At 39.8% G+C, this 18,615-nt stretch overlaps 1 protein-coding gene across 4 annotated transcripts in view; it reads left to right on the forward strand.

Moving 5' to 3' along the window:
- PDGFD (platelet derived growth factor D) overlaps positions 1 to 18,615 on the forward strand; it is a 148,560-nt gene that overhangs the window by 103,167 nt on the left and 26,778 nt on the right. For all 4 annotated transcript variants that reach the window (XM_075050023.1, XM_075050022.1, XM_075050025.1 and 1 more), the window contains 2 exons: positions 11,332 to 11,391; positions 16,023 to 16,224. In XM_075050023.1, the coding sequence (XP_074906124.1) occupies positions 11,332 to 11,391; positions 16,023 to 16,224 (262 nt within the window). The remainder of the gene's footprint in view (positions 1 to 11,331; positions 11,392 to 16,022; positions 16,225 to 18,615) is intronic.

An 18,615-nucleotide genomic window follows, 5' to 3' on the forward strand; every position in this document is an offset into this window, starting at 1 on the left:
TGTGGCCACTCTGTTTTGCAGGGTAATAGTTATGTCCTAGGACATAAGTCATACCATATCTCTACCTCATTTTATTTACTAATACAGATGTAGCCCAAAAATTCTTACATGGAGGTCAGTCTTTTCTTTCATTTTCTCATCACTGCTTGACAGCATTGTAAGTGATAGAGTTAACAGCATCTGTGAGCCCTGGGGTTCAATGTTTGCAGACTTATGGTTAATTTTAAAAGAGAAACTTATCTTTAAGAAAACAAATAAAAAGAACAAACAAACCCTTAAACTTGGGAAAATGGCCTAGAAAAAATGAGGCTAATTTTTCAACTGCTGTAAGGCAGGGTAAAGCAACCATCTTTCGGCCATAAAAATTTATCTCACACCAAGGTCTGGCCAATAAAGTTGAAACAAAAAAATTGCTTGGAAGAACCTGGACACTATGAGGACAGGTAGTCTGACTGCTCCATATGGTTTGTGTTGCATGCTGAAGAGGCTGCTGGTGATGGAAATAGGCTGCTGAAAACTTTGCTTTCTCTAGAAGTGAACAGAAATTGGGAATACTGTGTAGGTGTGGGTACCTAAACCAAACAGAAAGCCATTGCTGTTTTTACAGATGAGGTGAAACTTTTGCACCTGACTGGAAATGCAATCCTTATTTCAAAATGTGCATTGTACTACGTGTCTGTATTGGCTCTGAGCCACCTGTCCTCTAAGCAGTTAAGATGAACACAAGGTCTTATGTGCTTATCTTACGCTCATGGTTAGCGAAAAGCCTGGATCTATAGGTCATATTCTTATTCAGACCTTCCACCCCTTTTCTGTATATGCATGGATACAGAAAAATTGGTATTATTAAGCTCTGAAGGGAAAAAAAAAGAGCAGTCAGGGCAGATAAAATAAGGCAGCAGAAAATAGGACACTCTGCTCCCTATATATGTAATTTATCTCCATCAGAAATATGTGAAAGTAAACACTCTGCTTTCCCACCTTAGCAGCAACTTTGTGTTCTGGCATTGCTAGCTCAGTGCTGGTTCAGGTACATTTTCCATGTGCATTAAGAAATAGATTAAAAGCAGAGAAAATGCTTGTAATGCCAGCAACTGAAATCTGGAAGATTGCATGGCTTCTGGTCTTCTGGTGGTGCACTGGCTGTTCAGGAGGGTTTCTCATCCTGAACAAAAATGGACAGGGTGGCCAGGAGGGCTGTACTACAACCAGCAGTAAAAACTGAACAGACTTTAGGTTTGGTACATTAAAAATGCTGTCTGGTGTTCAGGAAGGACTCAGAGTTTTTGAACCACAGAGCAAAGTTTTTCTGCTGGAGGGTGCGAGAGCACTCTCCCCCTGTTTTCTCCCCATAAGCCTGTGTTGCTTATGGAGGTGGACAGCCTGAAAACCTGGCCTGCTCAGACTAGCACAGCAAGGCCAGGATGGCATGGGTTTGGTGCCTCCTTGGTGTCTTCTTTGATGCAGTATGAAGCTACCTCCTGCAATTTTTATTGATACTGATACCACACCCAAGTAGGTTAGAACTAACTGGCTGTGCCTGTTGTCTGGAGCATACCCATCTTCGGTTTCCAGAGAAGCCGCTTGCACCTACAGACCTCGCGCTCTTCTGAGCACAACCCTGTCCTGCACCTGTGGGAAGGTGGTGAAGACATGCAGATGTTCACACAGTGAGGAGAGGCCCCACCTCTGCCCATGGTCCGCTGGGAGGTGGTGGTCTGTGGTGGTGTGATCGCTTTGGTATGGGGAGAGCATCTCCCTGCGCCCTGGAGGAGATCTCTGTGTGTGCAGGCATAAGTCACCCTGCGTGCTGTGCCACCATGTCACACTGCAGGTTAGTTTCATGTTTTTCTTCTTTGCTCAGCCCAGGCTCTTGGCACAAGTTATGAGTCCATGTGTGCCACCAAATAGAATTTATGGCTTGTACCTTTTTCTCCATTTGCATTCTTCTAAATGAAAGCTTATTTTTCTTTTCTGCCTCTGCTTCTGACCTCTGGTAGTCCCAGCATATTTCTTTGTATTAAATGGTGTTTACAACTTCTTTTTATTTTCTTTTCCCAACGTTTTTTTTTTTCCCCAGCTTCAACTTCTGTGACATTTTCCAGGTCATTAGTACAAAACTGAAAAAACCTGTTCCCTTGATTTTCATTGCTTGAAAAATATTTAGCCTATTGTAATTCTACAGCCATCCTTAGTCTATTTGGTTATGCTTGTATTTAGTCAGAATTTATATAAAATGTGTCACATACTAATTCTGACCCAGTACACACCTTCCTGGTCCTGAGATAATGGTCTCAGTTTGGTGTTTAGAAGGGTTTCCCAGGCTGGCTTTTGGTAAGATAATCCCAAAACTGATAACATGGTTTAGTGAAATTGTTTACAAAAATGTGGCAAATGTAAGGTGTTTTCTTTTTACCTAGTCTTTGTTCGTAGTGTTACTTATAATTGATATTTGTAAGAATAATGCATAAGAGAAATAAGAAGTGTGACTGTTCCTAAGGTACTTGTATTTAGTTTTAACAGCAATGGCATTTTTTAGGAATAGATCTGGGGCTGGAAGTCTAGTCTGAATAGGATTTTTTCCTTACTCTAGCTGTTTGATGAAACTCAAGTTAAAAGAAATTCCCAGTAAGCAGTACCCCATGCTGTTTGCAATAAATCAGCTGCTTTTGATCCCATCAAAAACCTGGAAAAGCTAAGAGAAAATGGTTCTTGTATTCTTCAGAGATTATGTATTCTTTCTATTTTTATGATTATTGTTATCATCTTAGAAAGTTTGTATAGTAGTCCTTTTTTGTTGTCCTAGAAAACGCAATGCCTTCCAGTCAAAGCAGGAGGGTGAACAAATTGTTTTGCTTTGCATTATCTGTGAAACATAACACATGCTCCTGCTGCATGCTTGCTGCAGAATTAAACGGCATCCTCTGGGAAAGAGCTCAAAAACAAATGGATCCTTCACAAAAAATCAATAGGCTGGGATTGCTGCTAGGACAGCTAATGTCCCTTACTGGTACCTTTTTACACTGTGTCCTCAGCTTTGGAATTAAATTTGCTTAGCTCCATCAGAGTTTTTCATTATTATTATTATTCCTCCCATGTTTCTCCTAAATCACATCTGAAAATGTGAGCATGCATGTCAGAGTACTTAGCAGATCCTCCTGGTAGAACAATGGAAAACTTGGAATATTAAATGAAATTAGGCTATATTTGTTAATTATTATTTTCCACTGATTATAGAGTGTGCTTAAATCTATAAAAAATAGGTAAAAAATGAAGTGGAAAGAAGGCAGAAAATTAATAGCTTGCTCCTAGGAGGTTTTCTTTCATTAATATTTTTCCTTCTAACCCTAGTACTGGGGCCTCTCAGTACATTCCCATTTGGTATGAGTCACACTAAGAAGGAGGGCCTGAAATAACCAGCTGTCGCTGCCTTCTGTTAACTCTGAAAGACTTTTTTGCCCACCTGGACACTGCCGGGCAAGTGAAGTGTCAGCTTTTTCAGTTTTGCTCAGGGCAGATTCACCTATTACCAGGGAGGCTGCTTCCAAAAACCTGTCAGTCAGTGTGGCAGTCCTCTCAAGGGCACTGGACTCTGACCTGGGAGCAAGTTTTTGGCTCCTGGGGTCACTCCTCCCAAGCTCTTTTTCACCTGGCAGCTCCCCAACGCCATTCTGATGCGCAGCATCACACTGACCAGGACCCCTCTTGCTGTCCGCTCCCCACTGCCCTGGAAGAGCTGGCATGGGGCATCACTGGGGGACCAGCAAGCTCTGCAAAATGGGCTGGCACCGTGGCCCAGGTGTGCTTAAACACTGAACCAAGGTGAGCAAGGAGCCCAATTGCCTTCAGCACCCTCCACTGTCACTGCCAAGAGATGGGCACTGTAGACCATAAGGCACGAAGAGTCACTGCTGAAAGTTAGTCTGTCTCTCTATACAATAGTAACATAAAGGGAGCAGCCACAGTCTTAGCTTAACGCACCTGGCTTGCATCCCTGGATGCAATAAGGTGAGCCGGTGCTTACAGGGAAACAGTAAATGCAGTGGTAGCCTATAACGTCAACGGCAGGAGAGTGGCCAGGGCAAGTGCCTGCTCGTTAGTCTGACCTAGAAAACTTACAGGGCACTTATCAGCAGAGAAGGTGGTGAAAGATACAGGAAACTAGAAAAAAACTCCATGTGTCTTTTATCAAAGAAGTTCATGCCAGACTGGAGGATAGGCTAGAGGGGAAGGAAATGCTATATAGCAAATCTAATTGGACTTCAGAGGAGCATCTCACCCAGTGCCATGCAGGAAACAATCACTTACCCTGGAGGAGATGGCAATTAATAAAAGAGCCGCAAGGCAGTCAAAGGGGAGACAGTGTACTGTAATGCAAAAGGGAGTATCCAGCCAGGGAGAACTCGCTAATGGGAGTTTCTAAAGGATTGGTCTTATGATTGGTTTTATTTTCAGGGTTTTTTAGGGACCAGAGCACAGCCTCTCAGAGTAGCATTTTAATGGCTTTTGCAATGCACACAGAGCTGAAGTGCGTTGCTCATGAATGAGAAAATCAGAGTATTGAGAAGGAGAACTGGGTGACCTTGAGCACTGGAGAATTGATTTGCAGTGAAAAGCAACAGCCCAAAAAGAGCAAAGAAGTCACTCATATAGAGATTATTAACAAAAATATTTGCTGTTACATGTCATCTCACTGGTTAGCAAAGAGGGGAGAAGAAAGTTTCTGGGTGTACTAGGCATAGGACCAATGAGGCGGTAGTTGCATCTTTTCTGGAATACTTTGTACAGTTTTGGTCCCCATAGTACAGAGCAACCACATCTTTCTTGGACTGTGTTCAGGGAACAGCTACAGGACAGTCGGGGGAAAAGAGGACATTTCTTACTGAGGGCCAAGACAACTTGGCTTACTTAGTGTAATAAAACGGATGCTGACAGGAGATGTAACATCTCTTCAGAAGTACTGCAGGAAGCAAACTTGGGAGAGGAAGAAAAGGACAAAGCTGGCACTTACATAAGTACAATTAAGATAAATATAGCTTGGAAACAGCCAACCAGTCTGAGGGTTTTGGAAGTGATGACCTGGAAGAGCCTGTCACGTTTTGTGTCCCAGTGTTTAATTGCAGAAGTAAAATTTGCCATTCATGTAAAAATGGCAAAGGAGGGATTGCAGAGTATTTACAATGAATGTTATTTGATTTATATTTTGTTTACAATTCCTTACGTGCAGTATGCACCAGAGTAGGTATTAGCAAATGAAATCTCTTGCACATGGAGATATAAGGACAGGCCTTTGTGATAAATAGAAGAATTAAAGGTAATGCACAATTTGCACAGCATGGCAGTGAAGTCCTGTGCACTCTCTTGCGGGTATGTGCATCAAAGAGGGTGTTCATGGGCAGTGTAGTGTTAGATGACATCTGATTTTTCAAAGGCATAGCTATTGTCTCGTTTGCACAAGTATTATCTGGCTTTTTAGAGAGATCATTTAAATGCCAGTGTCTTGGGCACTCTAATAATACACACCCACCAATGCCTAATTCCAAAACCAGGTGAAGGATGAAGAGAACTATTGACCAAACGTAACTGTTATTAAATATATTTTTCTGCTTCAGTTTTACTTCAATTTTCATAAATAAATGTATTAAACTGCAGTTAACCTAAAATATTGTTACAGCTTTAAACTTTTGAAATTTTAAGTATCTTGTTCTTCCTGCTCAATTATAGCTAGTAAATGTGTCAGAACAAATCAAGAGTGATTTTATATGTCATTTTGCACTAGTATTAACTTAGTCATAACTGATAAGGTTGTAGCTACTGATATGTAGTGGCAACTGGGCTTCAGAAGCTCAATTTATGTCTTTTTTTTAAAGGGCAAGAATCATACTATCACATTTGGGATCAGACACTTTGGTGGCTGTCTCACCTTTTGTTACTGACTTTAAAATAGTGGTGTCATGGATGGCCTGCCTTTTAGGATGACAACAAAACATAGACAACAAAAATTCAGTATGGGTAAAGTTATTTGTTCATTTCTTATCTGTTCCAGTAATAGTTGCCTTCAGTGGTAAAATTTGCTTGTACTTCCACTTTGAATATTACTGCCTTCAGATTACAGCCACCTGATTTTGTTAAATGTTTGCACTGCTAGATAAAAGAGCTTGCTGACATTGGTAACGGCCTCTTGTAGCTAACTACAGGTTATTATCTGGAGAGACAAGGTTAAGTTACCTCTAATCTTCTTGAAAGACACCAGCCTCCATTTAGTGTTTCATTGCAAGGCATGATTTCCAGATTATGAATAATCATTGTTGCATGCTTTCCAAATTCAGCATCTTTTATTTTAAAGCCTGGTCACCAAAATTGAACAGAGCAGTGGTTTGGCCATTACTGTAGGTAAGAAAAATGCAGCCTCTGACTTCCTAGTGAGTAGCCTTTTGTAGGAAAATAGGTATCTTTCAGCATCCTTAGGAGAAGTGGTAATAAATACCATTCTGATATGGATATGAAAATGAAACCTAGCAATGTGATGGATTGAAAGTATGGTAAAAGAAAAAGATATTTCAAAGTGTACATCTCTATGCTTTTATTTATCTTTAACAATAGAAATTGGAGTGTACTAAAATGCTACATAAGAAATTATAAATAATCAGTGGAAGTATACAAACTTGAGTATTTATCACAGCATTTTTTAGAATGGAACTGACTTTTCTTTTGCCTCTTACTTACCTAACACCTTTGCTGTTACACAGTGTGTTCTGAGTTTGGGGTGTATTTGCTTGATATACCTGTCACTTTGTATATAAAATGTAATATTTAGAAATTCAATGATCAGAGAAAATATTGGTACTATTGCTTGTTACAGGGAAAAAAAGAAAGACCTTATTTCTAGATTATTATAATTATTATTGCTAACTACAAGTGCAAGTTTATCTGCTTATCAGCTACCTGTCTGCAAACAATGCTGAATGCAATAGATGCATGTTGACTATTGTTCAAAAATAGTTATCATTGAGTTTCCTTTTCTTAATTTAAATGTTAGGATAATTTCATCACTTCTTCTTCAAGTTGTAATTTACCCTATATTTTCCTTAGAGACCTTCCACTGTCCTACTCCCTGATGCTTACATTTCAGTGAGAGATCCCGACTTCTTTTTGTTTCTGTACTGGACCTTTTTGAACATGCCCCATTTCACCTCTGATTTGCTTTTGCAGAATCTGCTCTGTGCCTCAGTACATCCCTTAGCCCTGTTCTTCTGCAAATTTCTAGAAGCTGCTTCTCTTTTATAGCTATGGTGTCTAAATACCACAAATGGGGTGACCACAGACAGAGTCCAACACTTTCAGCTTTTCTGTGTTAATTTTTCCTTAGTTTGTTTCTTTCTTCCTCTTTCTCATGTTTACTTGCCCCAGGGACATGCCTGCATTTTTACCTTTCCCTCCCTCACTTCTCTCCTACTCCCATGACAAGGTCACAGTAGAGAAGGTTGCTCCTTCAAGGGAGGACCTTATTAAACCGGTAGGCCCTAAACATCAGTCTAGGATGCTGTCTGGGCTTTTCTTAACCACAACTCTTTTGTGAACCTTTTCCCACACCCTGAAGTGGAGAGCGTCACCTCAGCTTTTATTAGCCATAGCTTATAGTTGGTTTGGCAGATAAACAATCTTTGACCAAACCTAATCCAATCACCCCAGAGACCTGTAGATTAGGAGAAACAGTTTAGAGAGGAGCGTATAGACATATGGAGCTGCTTCTTTTCACTGGAGAGAGCTGCCTGTGTCTTGTGCCCATCCTGTGGCAATTATTGCCTCTCCCAGGCATCCTGCCTCATAGATGACAAGCACCAAGCTGACAAAAGACTGGCCTACAGTGAGAAAGTATGTAAGAAATGAAGAATCACAGAAATGTTAGAAAGTGCTTCTTGCTTTTAATTTGAGGACCAGGCAGTAATTCAGCATGGCTGGGAGGACTAACATGTTTGCCATATTTGTGGTACAGCAGAGTGAGTCATGGACAACATGCTTCTCAAACTGGCAAGCTTCGCAGCCTCATCCCTGGTGTGTCTTCCTGATGCCTCCCTGTTCCTACTGACCCTGCCAAACCCCATGGCTTGAGCCCAGCAGAGCCTGTGCTGCTGCAGGTCACGGACCCCCAGGCTGCAAACCTTCTTCCTCAGCAACCAGTGCTATTGGGCTCTGCAGTCTCATATATACTTGATAGCAGTGATTTTGCCTCATGATCTCCACTCGTGAAAGCCCTAGGTGAAACAAAGAGTATTCCCCATGACTCTGTGTCACTTATTGGAGATGAGTGGTGTGAGAAAGGCTATAGACAAAGTCAGTCTGTGAAGGAGAGAGTAGTTTATCTTTGTCTGAAACAGAGCCAAGAACAATATATCCATGTCCTTACATATCTAACTCTAAGGACTGACTCAAGATTTGTCTTGCTGAAGTGTAATTTTGGAAGTTGAGGTATGGAAGTCGATTTTCTTCAATAAAAGTAGCTGCTATCAGAAGGTGATGGGTAGCCCTGTTGTTTTTCCTGTATTTTTGCTGCTTGTAGAACAGTTAATGCAATACTTTGCCGAAGTCTCATGTGATGTTGTTATGTTACCATGACACACATACGAAAATAAAAGCACTGTTGTCAGGGTGATGTAGCCAGATTATTACCACCCTGTTTTTCCAGTTTTCAGCTAAAAAACATGTAATATTTTTTTTATGTTTTAACTAAAAGTTTTAATGTCATTTTAAGTAATGAAGAAAACAATAGCCAAGTGATCACATGCAAATTCACATAAACAAGGTAGTATGAATTGAACAGATAGCACTGAAAATAGATTTGTCCTTCAGGTTCTGCTGGGGGCAATGGTGAGAATGGAGGAGAGGATTTTGTAATGATGAGAACCACTTTGATATTATTACTTGAAATAGCTGCAAGCAGAAGTCATAGATAATAATAATCTTCAAACTGTAGAGGTTGAAAGCTCCAAGAAGCCAAGAATGACTGCAGCTGCCTTGAGTAATGGTGGAACAAAGCCATATAGTTGTGAATAGTTTATGCAGATGAAATATAATCAGAGTCAAAATGTGCAGTCATCAGGTTTGAGATCCAAGAAGCAGGTGGTACACATGTCTTTCTCAGGGTTTTGGAGGGGTTCCCTGGCATCAACCGTCTCAAAGAATCATAGACTAAAGATACGGTTTTGATATCTACAATTAGATAACAAAAGGGGACCGTCACTTCAAACACAAAATTATTCCTTGCCTACAGTCTTCTCCAGACATTCAATGAGGCAGATTGTTTCTGTTTTAAAATAATGCCTCAGAACTCAATGCCACTTTTTTTGGAAGTGCTAAATGGAAGCTAATGACAGAGAGGAAATTATTTCCAAGTTTTGCAACTGGCAACCATTACCAGAGGATCCATGAGCTTTTCAAATCCATTTTTATGTACTTTAAATCGTGACTTGTCAAGAACTGGGCAACCAAATGTGTAGAGAATGTGGCCAAGGTAGCCCACTGCTCCTGTATTATTTATGACCTGATCATAGCATTTGCAGATCTCTTTACTGTTTATAAAAAAAACTGCATTAAAAATTTCACCAATAATGTTTCGCTTCTGTATTCCTAGAAGAAATTGACTACTTCAATTATTAATTTTTTAATAGCCCTGCAGATTCAGTGGTCACTTAGGGACACTACAGTGTGATAGCGTTTCTTAACTTCTACTAATCTGAAGTACTGAATAAATCACTAAAGTTTTGCTTCCTGAAATTTGAGAGGAAATAACATTTTAAGGAAGAAGAAACAGTAACGATATTGAATAAACAATTTTGTGACTTTTGAGACACTTGACTATTTTTCTATAGCAAATGAAAAACATTAAATTACCACGTATATTGAGTCTGGATCTGAAAACATCTCTGTTCCTTCTTGACTAAAGGAGAATTTTACTGACGAATTAGCATAATATGTGATCAATTTTCTCTTTTCCATTCCTAAGAAATAATTGAATATATGCATATATGTACGGTCCAATGCAGCATGGACTCTAGAGAGCATCAGCTGAGCAGCTGCCCTTCCATTTTCACTTTCAGTTGCCAACTTAAAAAATGTACAGCAGATACTGAGTCAGTGTAAATGGTGAGCCCAGGCATTAATCCATCTTCTTTAAATCCTTTCATTATAAATTCTTTTATTAGAAATTAAAAACTTGATATGCTGTCACTTCAGTCCACTTTCCTTACCTGCCTATTCATGCTGTTCATTAGCTATTCACTGCATGTGTGTGTTTATTAACCATTCTGTAATGCTGCCTTTTTTTCCATTTTTCATGGTTTAATTATTCCAGCTGGAAATTAGTAAAACTGCCAAAAGATTAAAGAAATGGCTTCTTCATTATTTAAGTAATGATTGCCCATCGCTGGTCAGACATGTAGATTGGGATTCGGGTGACCACATATCAATATCTACAATTTTGACATCTGTGTCTAAGCTAGTCCTCACAGGCTCACTTTATAGACAATGGAGAGAAAAAAGCGTTTTTAGGATGCAATGTCATCCCAAATTAAGCTTCTAAAATAGATGAGATTATTTGCACCCTAAAATTGCTACTTTTAGTTGACTGTAAAGGGAAACAAGAGCGACTAGCTTAGATGTTTGCTTTGTAGATGTCCAAAGGTAGATGAGATGAATCCCATCCCTGTGCTCAAATGAATCATAAATGCCCAGAGGTTTTGTGCGATGACACTTCTAATGTGAATGTACTGTGCCTGATGTAAAGGACATAGTGCCATTCAATGCTCTGCACAGATGATCAAGTCCTGTTCAGCACAAGCACCAAAAGCAGTACAGTCATGTCAGGACTACATTTCAAATGGATTAGATTACCCTGCTTTTCACCTTGGCTAAGTAGTACCAGGGTATTAGCATGTCCACAGTCTTTCCAGAACGGATCAGTTTTGGGGACATCATTAATACTCCAATTGTAGAAATACAGAATTGGTGTTTAATGTTTATGTTGGAAGATAAATGTAATGGCCTTGACCAGATTAGGTCCTGCTATGCAAAGCAGCGTATATCATATTACAAATAATAATAATACCTATTCTTGCCCCAGCAAGCTCACAAGGAGCTAGTTTATAAACAATGAAAATGGAGGAACCTGAATGGAAGTAGTATTATTTAGTAATGACACATGGCAATGGCCTCTTGCATTAAAGAGGGTTGAAAAAGGTGACAGATGTTGAATGCCGAAACATACTTTAGATTCTGCAGTTAATTTAGGACATTGCCTTAATGATGATTTTTACTGTGGGTTTTTCCCCTTAGGATGATTTCCAACATGCAGCCTCAGAAACCAACTGGGAGTCAGTCACAAGCTCTGTCTCAGTAAGTAATTTGTTACTATTTTGCCCATGGATGGGTTGACAGGATGGCTTGAATCCAACTCACTGAAATGGCACCTGCACCGAGGAACCATATATTCACCTTTGGCAGAGGATGAAATAAGTGTTTATCCAACCCATACTGGAGTCAACCAGTGTGTTTTTAAGGATAAAAGTTTCAGGATATGCCATCAGCTGTTGTAACCACATGAGATAGCCATTGGGAAACTTTTCTTGCTTTCAAACTCATCCTGCCAAGATGAAAATACAAGATATAAACTCCTTACGATCTTCAATTGTAAAATATCTTGACATAAATAGAAGACTATACTTAAAACAGGCTGGCAGGAAAATGGATCTAGCTTTTCATCGTCAATACTGAGATTTTTTTTTTAAGTGTTTGTAATAAAATCTACTCTCTGAAGTCTCCATATTCAGCAGTGAAATGTGACGGGGAAAAAAAATAAGGAAAACAAGTAATCCAGTATAAAATTCAATTTTTCTCTTCATTACATTTGATTTGTATCATTGGCCAAAAATCCATCCCCTCTTTCATTTCCCAAGTTAAATGCTGGGGAGTAGCAATGTAGCATCAGAATTTGTAATATGGGCAGTCCTCTTCTGTGTACTCTGCTGGCTGGTCAGCACCATGCCACAGCTCTTGTAAACTCTTAAAACACATGAGATGAGGACAAGTGCTCAAAGCAGACTTGAGGCCAATCTTTGGAGCATTCATGGAAGAGGGTTTAGTGATGGCATATTTGTTAAAGTAGCTACCAGGAGTTGCCAGTGGAGGAGCAGTAAATAAAATACAGGTAAATTCTACTGATTAGTGTCCAAGCCAGGCAGTGAGAGAAAATTCTGTATTGCCAAAATTGGAAGAAGTTAAGCCAATCTCACTCGTGTTTGCCTCTGAGTTTGCAAATGACACTTTTCCTTCTTGATACAATGCATTGGTAGCCTTGAACTAATTGTGCTGGAAGTCCTGAGTAGTAATGTTAGCAGGGCTGAAATCCACTGGATGTGCCAAGCAGGAGATGCTAAAACACTGTTTTACTGAAAGACATAAACTCATTTTTCATTCTAATATGGTGTTGCAAAAAAAAAATCTATGTGATAGAATATTTTGTTTAAAAAAATGGTAGGCTGATGTTTAAAAATGTAAGCCTAGGGCTCCCTCATCAGGTAACTATGAAAATGAGATCTAGTATGTGGTAAACGCCATGTTAGTTATCCTCCTTAACATTTTAAGATACACAATACACCAAACAATAATCCAGTATTCTTTTTGTACTGAAAAAAAAAGTTTAATTATCTTTCACATCTATTTGTTTCTGAAAAGTTGTTGTTAATGTGTTACAGGTCGGGAAGTTCAGTACAAATATTACAGGTAGCAAGCTGATGCCCAAGGTCACATGGAGACCTACAGCTAAACCAGAAGGAGAACCCCAGTTTCATTGGGTTTTGCCATACCATCCCCCGTCTAATAAAACATACCTTTTTCCACCGGGCATGCATTGCACCCACTAGCCCTCTCTTATCCTGAGGGAAAATAAGGTGGAGAGGTTGAGTAATTTTTCCCAAAGGCACTAAGGAAAAAGTCTGAGGACATTCAAATTCTTCAGGAGAGAAAGGTTCAGGGATCCTGCTATGGTCCTGAGGGACGGAAGGACAAACTCAGACCTGTCAGTTGCCGACAAGCTGGCATACTGTTCTGCTGATACTCAGTTAACATGGCAGATCTAAGTTTTGCCCCTCAAACCCACAGGCAACCCAAAGATTCATTTTAGGATCTGGATACATTACAACTCAGAATGAAAATTTGAGAGTGAGCAAATTCTTTCTTCCATGTCTGAGGTCATATCACAGAATCATATTTTGGGTTTTTTTTCTCAGAAAGCAAAGACCAATACTTCTGCCCTTAGCCCAGCATGACAAACCCAGAAAAAAAGGAAACAAAATTCACACCTTATTAGGTTAGTTTCCATTAGTTGTGAAGTAATGTTATGACCAACAAACAACTGTGATGCACATTGAACTCCCTGTCAGCTTCACAATACAGATAGAAAATAGAAAAGAACAGGGGAACAGAAATTAAGGGTAAGAGCACTGACAAAAAAAAGATACCTTTGTATCCCATGAAATGAAAAATGCGTTCAGAGCTTTTAAGAAACGTAGAAGAGGTACATAACATGGAAGATCTTTGCTCTTCATTGCTTCTTGCATTTCACTCATCCTCTTGCCCTCTCTTTGGATGCAATCTCAGAAGCCAGATTACAACAAGCGCAAGATCTTCTAAAGCTAGCGCCTTGTTCCTGGCAGGTCAAAAGAGAAGCAGTTGGGTTGGCAGGCTTTGAAGTTGCTTTTGGGCCTGTCACATGATGTCCCTGCCAGCAGGTTATCTGAGCTGTTGAAATAATCCCTCCTGACTTGGCTGTCACTGAGAAAAAGTTAAGCTTTCTTCTGTGTGTGAACGAGGTTGCACAAATCTCTTGAGTAGGAACTTTTATATGAAAAGAAAATGGGGAATCCCTGCTGCTTGTATGAGTTTGAAATGCCCCGCAAATTCACAACCTGACCTGTAGTTCTGTAGTGAAATGCACAGTTGAACACATGAAGAAAAATTTTGCATCATCTAAGCCACACACCTATGGCCTGATTTTTATGCTGCTGTTTCTTCAGCATCCTTGCACCATCTCCCTCACTTTTGAAAGGCAGTTGGGGACTGACATTTCCCTGTTGGGCTGCAGTCACAGATGACTCCTCAGTAAGCAAGTAGCATTTGGGTGCATTTTTCTTTTGTAACCTCGAAGACTGTGTTAGCACACTGCACAATACCCACCCGCAGCACAGTCTTTTCTGCAGCATTGTTTTAGATAACAATGCTGTGTTCATTTTGCTGGTGTGAGCTTTTCAACTCCTGCCGCTCCCATCTCTCTGATGGTCTCTATACCAAGCCACTTAGAAGTCAGGAGAGATGCTTTGAGGTACGCCTTCTCTCTTAGTGGGTCATGAATTTTTACAGCCATCTGCACTTTGTCTCATTCAGCACTGCATTGTAGAGGCATTGCAGTCACAAGTGTGCCCTCTGAAACTTCTTGTGCTGTTCGTTATAAGCAATGAAGCACAGCTATGCTTTCTTCACCGCACTATTGTAATGTTTTCTATTTCTCCTCTTTCTTGTTTTGAATAATTTGGACTGTTAATACTTTCAGCAAACATACACAGTAAAATATCAAGGATTGTTACTTTTGTGATATAACTTACTGTTAAAGACAACTGTTTTATTTTAGAAGACATATATGCTTTAAAACTATTTTGGTAAGCATTGAAGGACACAATCCTGCAAACAAGTGAGTAACTTTACTCAAATCAGTTGACCTTCCCATTACTACCCAACCAAGTGAAGTTAATCACAAAGATTAATAGTTTAATATATGCGTTTACTTGGGAGATGAGGCAAAAAAATTATTTTGGGGAGCCATTAATTTTAAATGGCATATTTCTGCTACATTACTTCAGAGCTGGGTTTCATGAGAGAAGAGGATTTCTAGGGTTTTTCCTCCAATGTTTTAAATTCTAAGACCAAAATCCAAACAACTCTTGTGCTATATTATGCTTCTCATTGGACAAAATCAGGTATTTTGATTGTGGTCCTTTATAAAGTAACAGATCTGCATTAATAGTTTTTCTTGCACATATTTTACACATAATATTAGCCTTTGTGCTTGGACAAGGGAAAAATTGTCATACTAAATAATTATTATTAAAAATGTTTAAAGTCCTCTCCAGTAAAAATGAAATTTTTACAATCTTTCTGTCAAAGTCCAGTTGTGCCACAAGTTCAGTGGGAACCATATACGCTCAGAGAATGGTACCTGGCCCTTCCTGGTGGGAAATAATATTCCATTTGATATTATGATATAACTGTGTGGATATCACTATGTTGGTAACCCCAATATTCATTGTTACATTGCTGAGATCCAAATATCACATTTTTTCTTGTTTGCTTAGTAACTTGTATTTTTGGTAAAAGAGGGGGACAATTGGCATTCATCGGTGTTTCACAATACATTGAATTCTTGAGAATAAATGGCCATCTTTTCAAGTCTTTAACCAAGCCAAATTTGTTGTCCAAATTGACAGGGAAAGAAAGACAGTCTAGTGGACTTGTTGCCTTTGTCTTTCTCTGCTGTGGTTTCTGATCTGCCTATTATGGATTTACCAGCAGAGCTGGCAGAGCTGTGAAGGCACCAGCCCAGCACTACAAGGCACCTCTGTTCTATGGTCATGTCCATCACAGTCATTTCAAAAGACATTTCCATTACAACTTTGTATATGTGCACACCATCATCCCCTTTGAGGAGTGGGTGTGCATGTTGACAGTCCAGCAGTGGCAGTGCTTCCACTCCCTGCACCTCCTCCAGGATTTGCTTGGGAGGTCCTTGGTGTTTCTTCTCCTTTCACAAAGAAAACACAGGCATAACAAAGCCTGGCCCAGCTAAGGACTTCAAAAGATGGCCCAAAGTAGCTGTTTCAGTCAATAATGAGACAAGTTTCTCAGTAACTGTTTTCAGTTGTTCTAAGTGGTGCTGTAACTTATTCCAAGTACACTGAGATGTATGTCACTCTTAGGGGGTATCCTATCCCTCTCCATCAGTGACTGACCCTACGCTCACAGCGGAAGCACTGGATCAGACCATTGCTGCATTTGACACGGTGGAGGATCTGCTCAAACACTTTAACCCGGACTCCTGGCAAGAAGATCTCGAGAATTTGTACACAGACAGTGGCCACCATTATCGAGGCAGGAGCTACCATGACAGGAAGTCCAAAGGTAGGAAAAGACACTATATACATACTTTGGGGCAAGACCAGGATATTCCTTCACTCCTCATAGAAATGTCCATTGGTCAGATATGAGATTCTGGTGCCCGTGTTCCTGTTGGAGTCACAGGGCAAGGTACCACCTATTAAAACCAGGGATAAGTCATTTAATCCTTAACCATTTTCTGACTGAGTAGAATCTCGCCTAAGAAATCAGACTGAAAACTGCCCATCGTCATGATGAATTCGCAAATAAAAACATAGGCCCATGTGTAAAGGACAGATGGTTCTCAGCTTCACTCGCTTAAAGCCCTTGCTTTGTGTGTAAGGCATGGGGCTCCTAATTACCTGCACTATCATCCTCCTTTAAATACCCTGCTTAGGGATTGTTCTCTGTTGAGTGAGGAATAATCACTTTTATCACATTGTGCTTAGGGAAGCATCTGGTGCAGACACCTGTATGTGCAGCTGGTTTTTTAGGATGTGAACATCTCACTTTTTCATTATGTTGGTGGGGAACATTATTATGGTTTAACATCGTTGTCTGTAACTGAGCAAAGCACATATTTCTGGGTTATGTTTCTTGTTTCCTTCTGTTAGTTCAAATCATCCACCAAATGGTAAAGCAAAGGGATGTTAAGTTAGCAGTAAAAACCCATAATGATAAAGAAACACTATTTAAAAGAGACAGTCATGCTCTGGGGTAACCATGCACTGAAGGGCCTGATAAAATTGCCCTTTGTGTGCAAGTACAGATCTAGGAGCTGTGTTGGGGTTCTCCAGGATGACAATTGCTGTAGTTTTCACAGAAGATCTGAAGTGAAATATTTTATTTGAGTTGTCTTGCTAATATTGTCTTCCATTTCCAACTTATGTATTCACGTGCATTCTTCTTTATAACTTTAAAATCGTAATGCCCAAATCATAGTTCTGATTCTGTGCAAACTACCATTTATTTGCATCTCAAATCCCATCCCCCCTATGTTAAGCATGGGAGAGAGGATTTTAATTCTGTGTTTGTAACTTACTTGCTATCAAATGATGAGGCTTTGATCTTAAAAAGGATATATAGGCTGCATCTGTATGAGGGCAAATAGTGTCAAGGAGTGTTCCCAGGCCCTGAATTCCAATCACCATATTGCTAAATTGTCAGCCTAGTCTCTGCTTAGTTTTGGCCTAAGCCAAGTGTCATTCTCCCAGGTCATTGCTGGGTGTGAACCAGGAGCTGGCAGAGGCCAGCTGCCATTCCTGGTGGGTAGTTTACATGTGGCCACCTTGTCTTGCAGAGTAAGAGATAAATGGTAGGGATGTGGGCTGTCCCATGGCTGTTGACCTTTGTGCAGGAGAATAACCTCAGTCACATACAATGTATTAGCAGATGCACAGCCAACTTGGCATACAGTTTCCAAGACCTGTTGGCCGTCTCTGATTTTGGGCTCAGCACTTCAAAGGAATCTGCGATAAAGCCCTGAGCACCCACCCAGTGAAAACTGAAGCCCTTTTCTTTGTTCCCTTTTGGCACATCAGAAATTTCAGGCAACCACAACAGCCCGTGTTTTGTGAAAAACATCACCTAACTGCCACTGCGTCACTTCTGAGATCAGTTTGATCTCATTTAGGGGTCTGTGAAATGTGATCTGTGTCCCCCTTATTCCCAGGCTGGATTAGGCACCAACAGACATGTATACAAAAGAAATAAAGGGTCTGTTTTGATTTTAATAGAAGCTGATTAGAAACCTGGATCCTGTACTGGTTCTGCTTTCCAGTTTTGATTTGATTCTCAGATCATATTTGGCCTAGTACCCCATATATTTAAATGACCACGTATATATAAAATAGCATTTGCTTCTTTATTGATGCTGATCATGTAGGCTAGAGGTAGCAGTCTGATCTGGTAGTGCTCAGAAAATTCAGATGCATAAAGGTTTCTCCATTTCGTGTAAATGTAATTTAGCTTCTTGTGTAACAAAACACTATAAAAAAACATAAAGAGTTTTCCCATTATTATTTTAACACTTGATTTATTTTAATAGGATTTTTTTGTTGTTCTGGTTACAGGAATAAGAAAAAAAGTTTTATAACAGTTTTTCTTTTGTCTTCAAACTAAAGGCCAAATTCCCTGACTGTTAGCAGCCCTCTGGACAAAAGTACCTCACCACAATCAAATCCTTAAAAAAAAATTCAGTTAAGAATTTTTATTTAGTCCTAAACTTCTGACAAGATTAAAGTCTTGTTCTTGGATGATGTCAGGAGTAGGGAATAACTTTAACAAGTACTTAAATTAGAAATGCTTGGTGGGTTTTAAACACAGACTCTGTGGATCTCTGAAGAATGTTTAGAGGCACTGGAATGACCTTGTAGCAAAGAGAGCAATAGATTATATCATCATTTATTTCAGATA

The sequence above is a fragment of the Buteo buteo genome, chromosome 18, assembly GCF_964188355.1.
Source record: "Buteo buteo chromosome 18, bButBut1.hap1.1, whole genome shotgun sequence".
NCBI classification, from domain to species: Eukaryota; Metazoa; Chordata; class Aves; order Accipitriformes; family Accipitridae; genus Buteo; species Buteo buteo.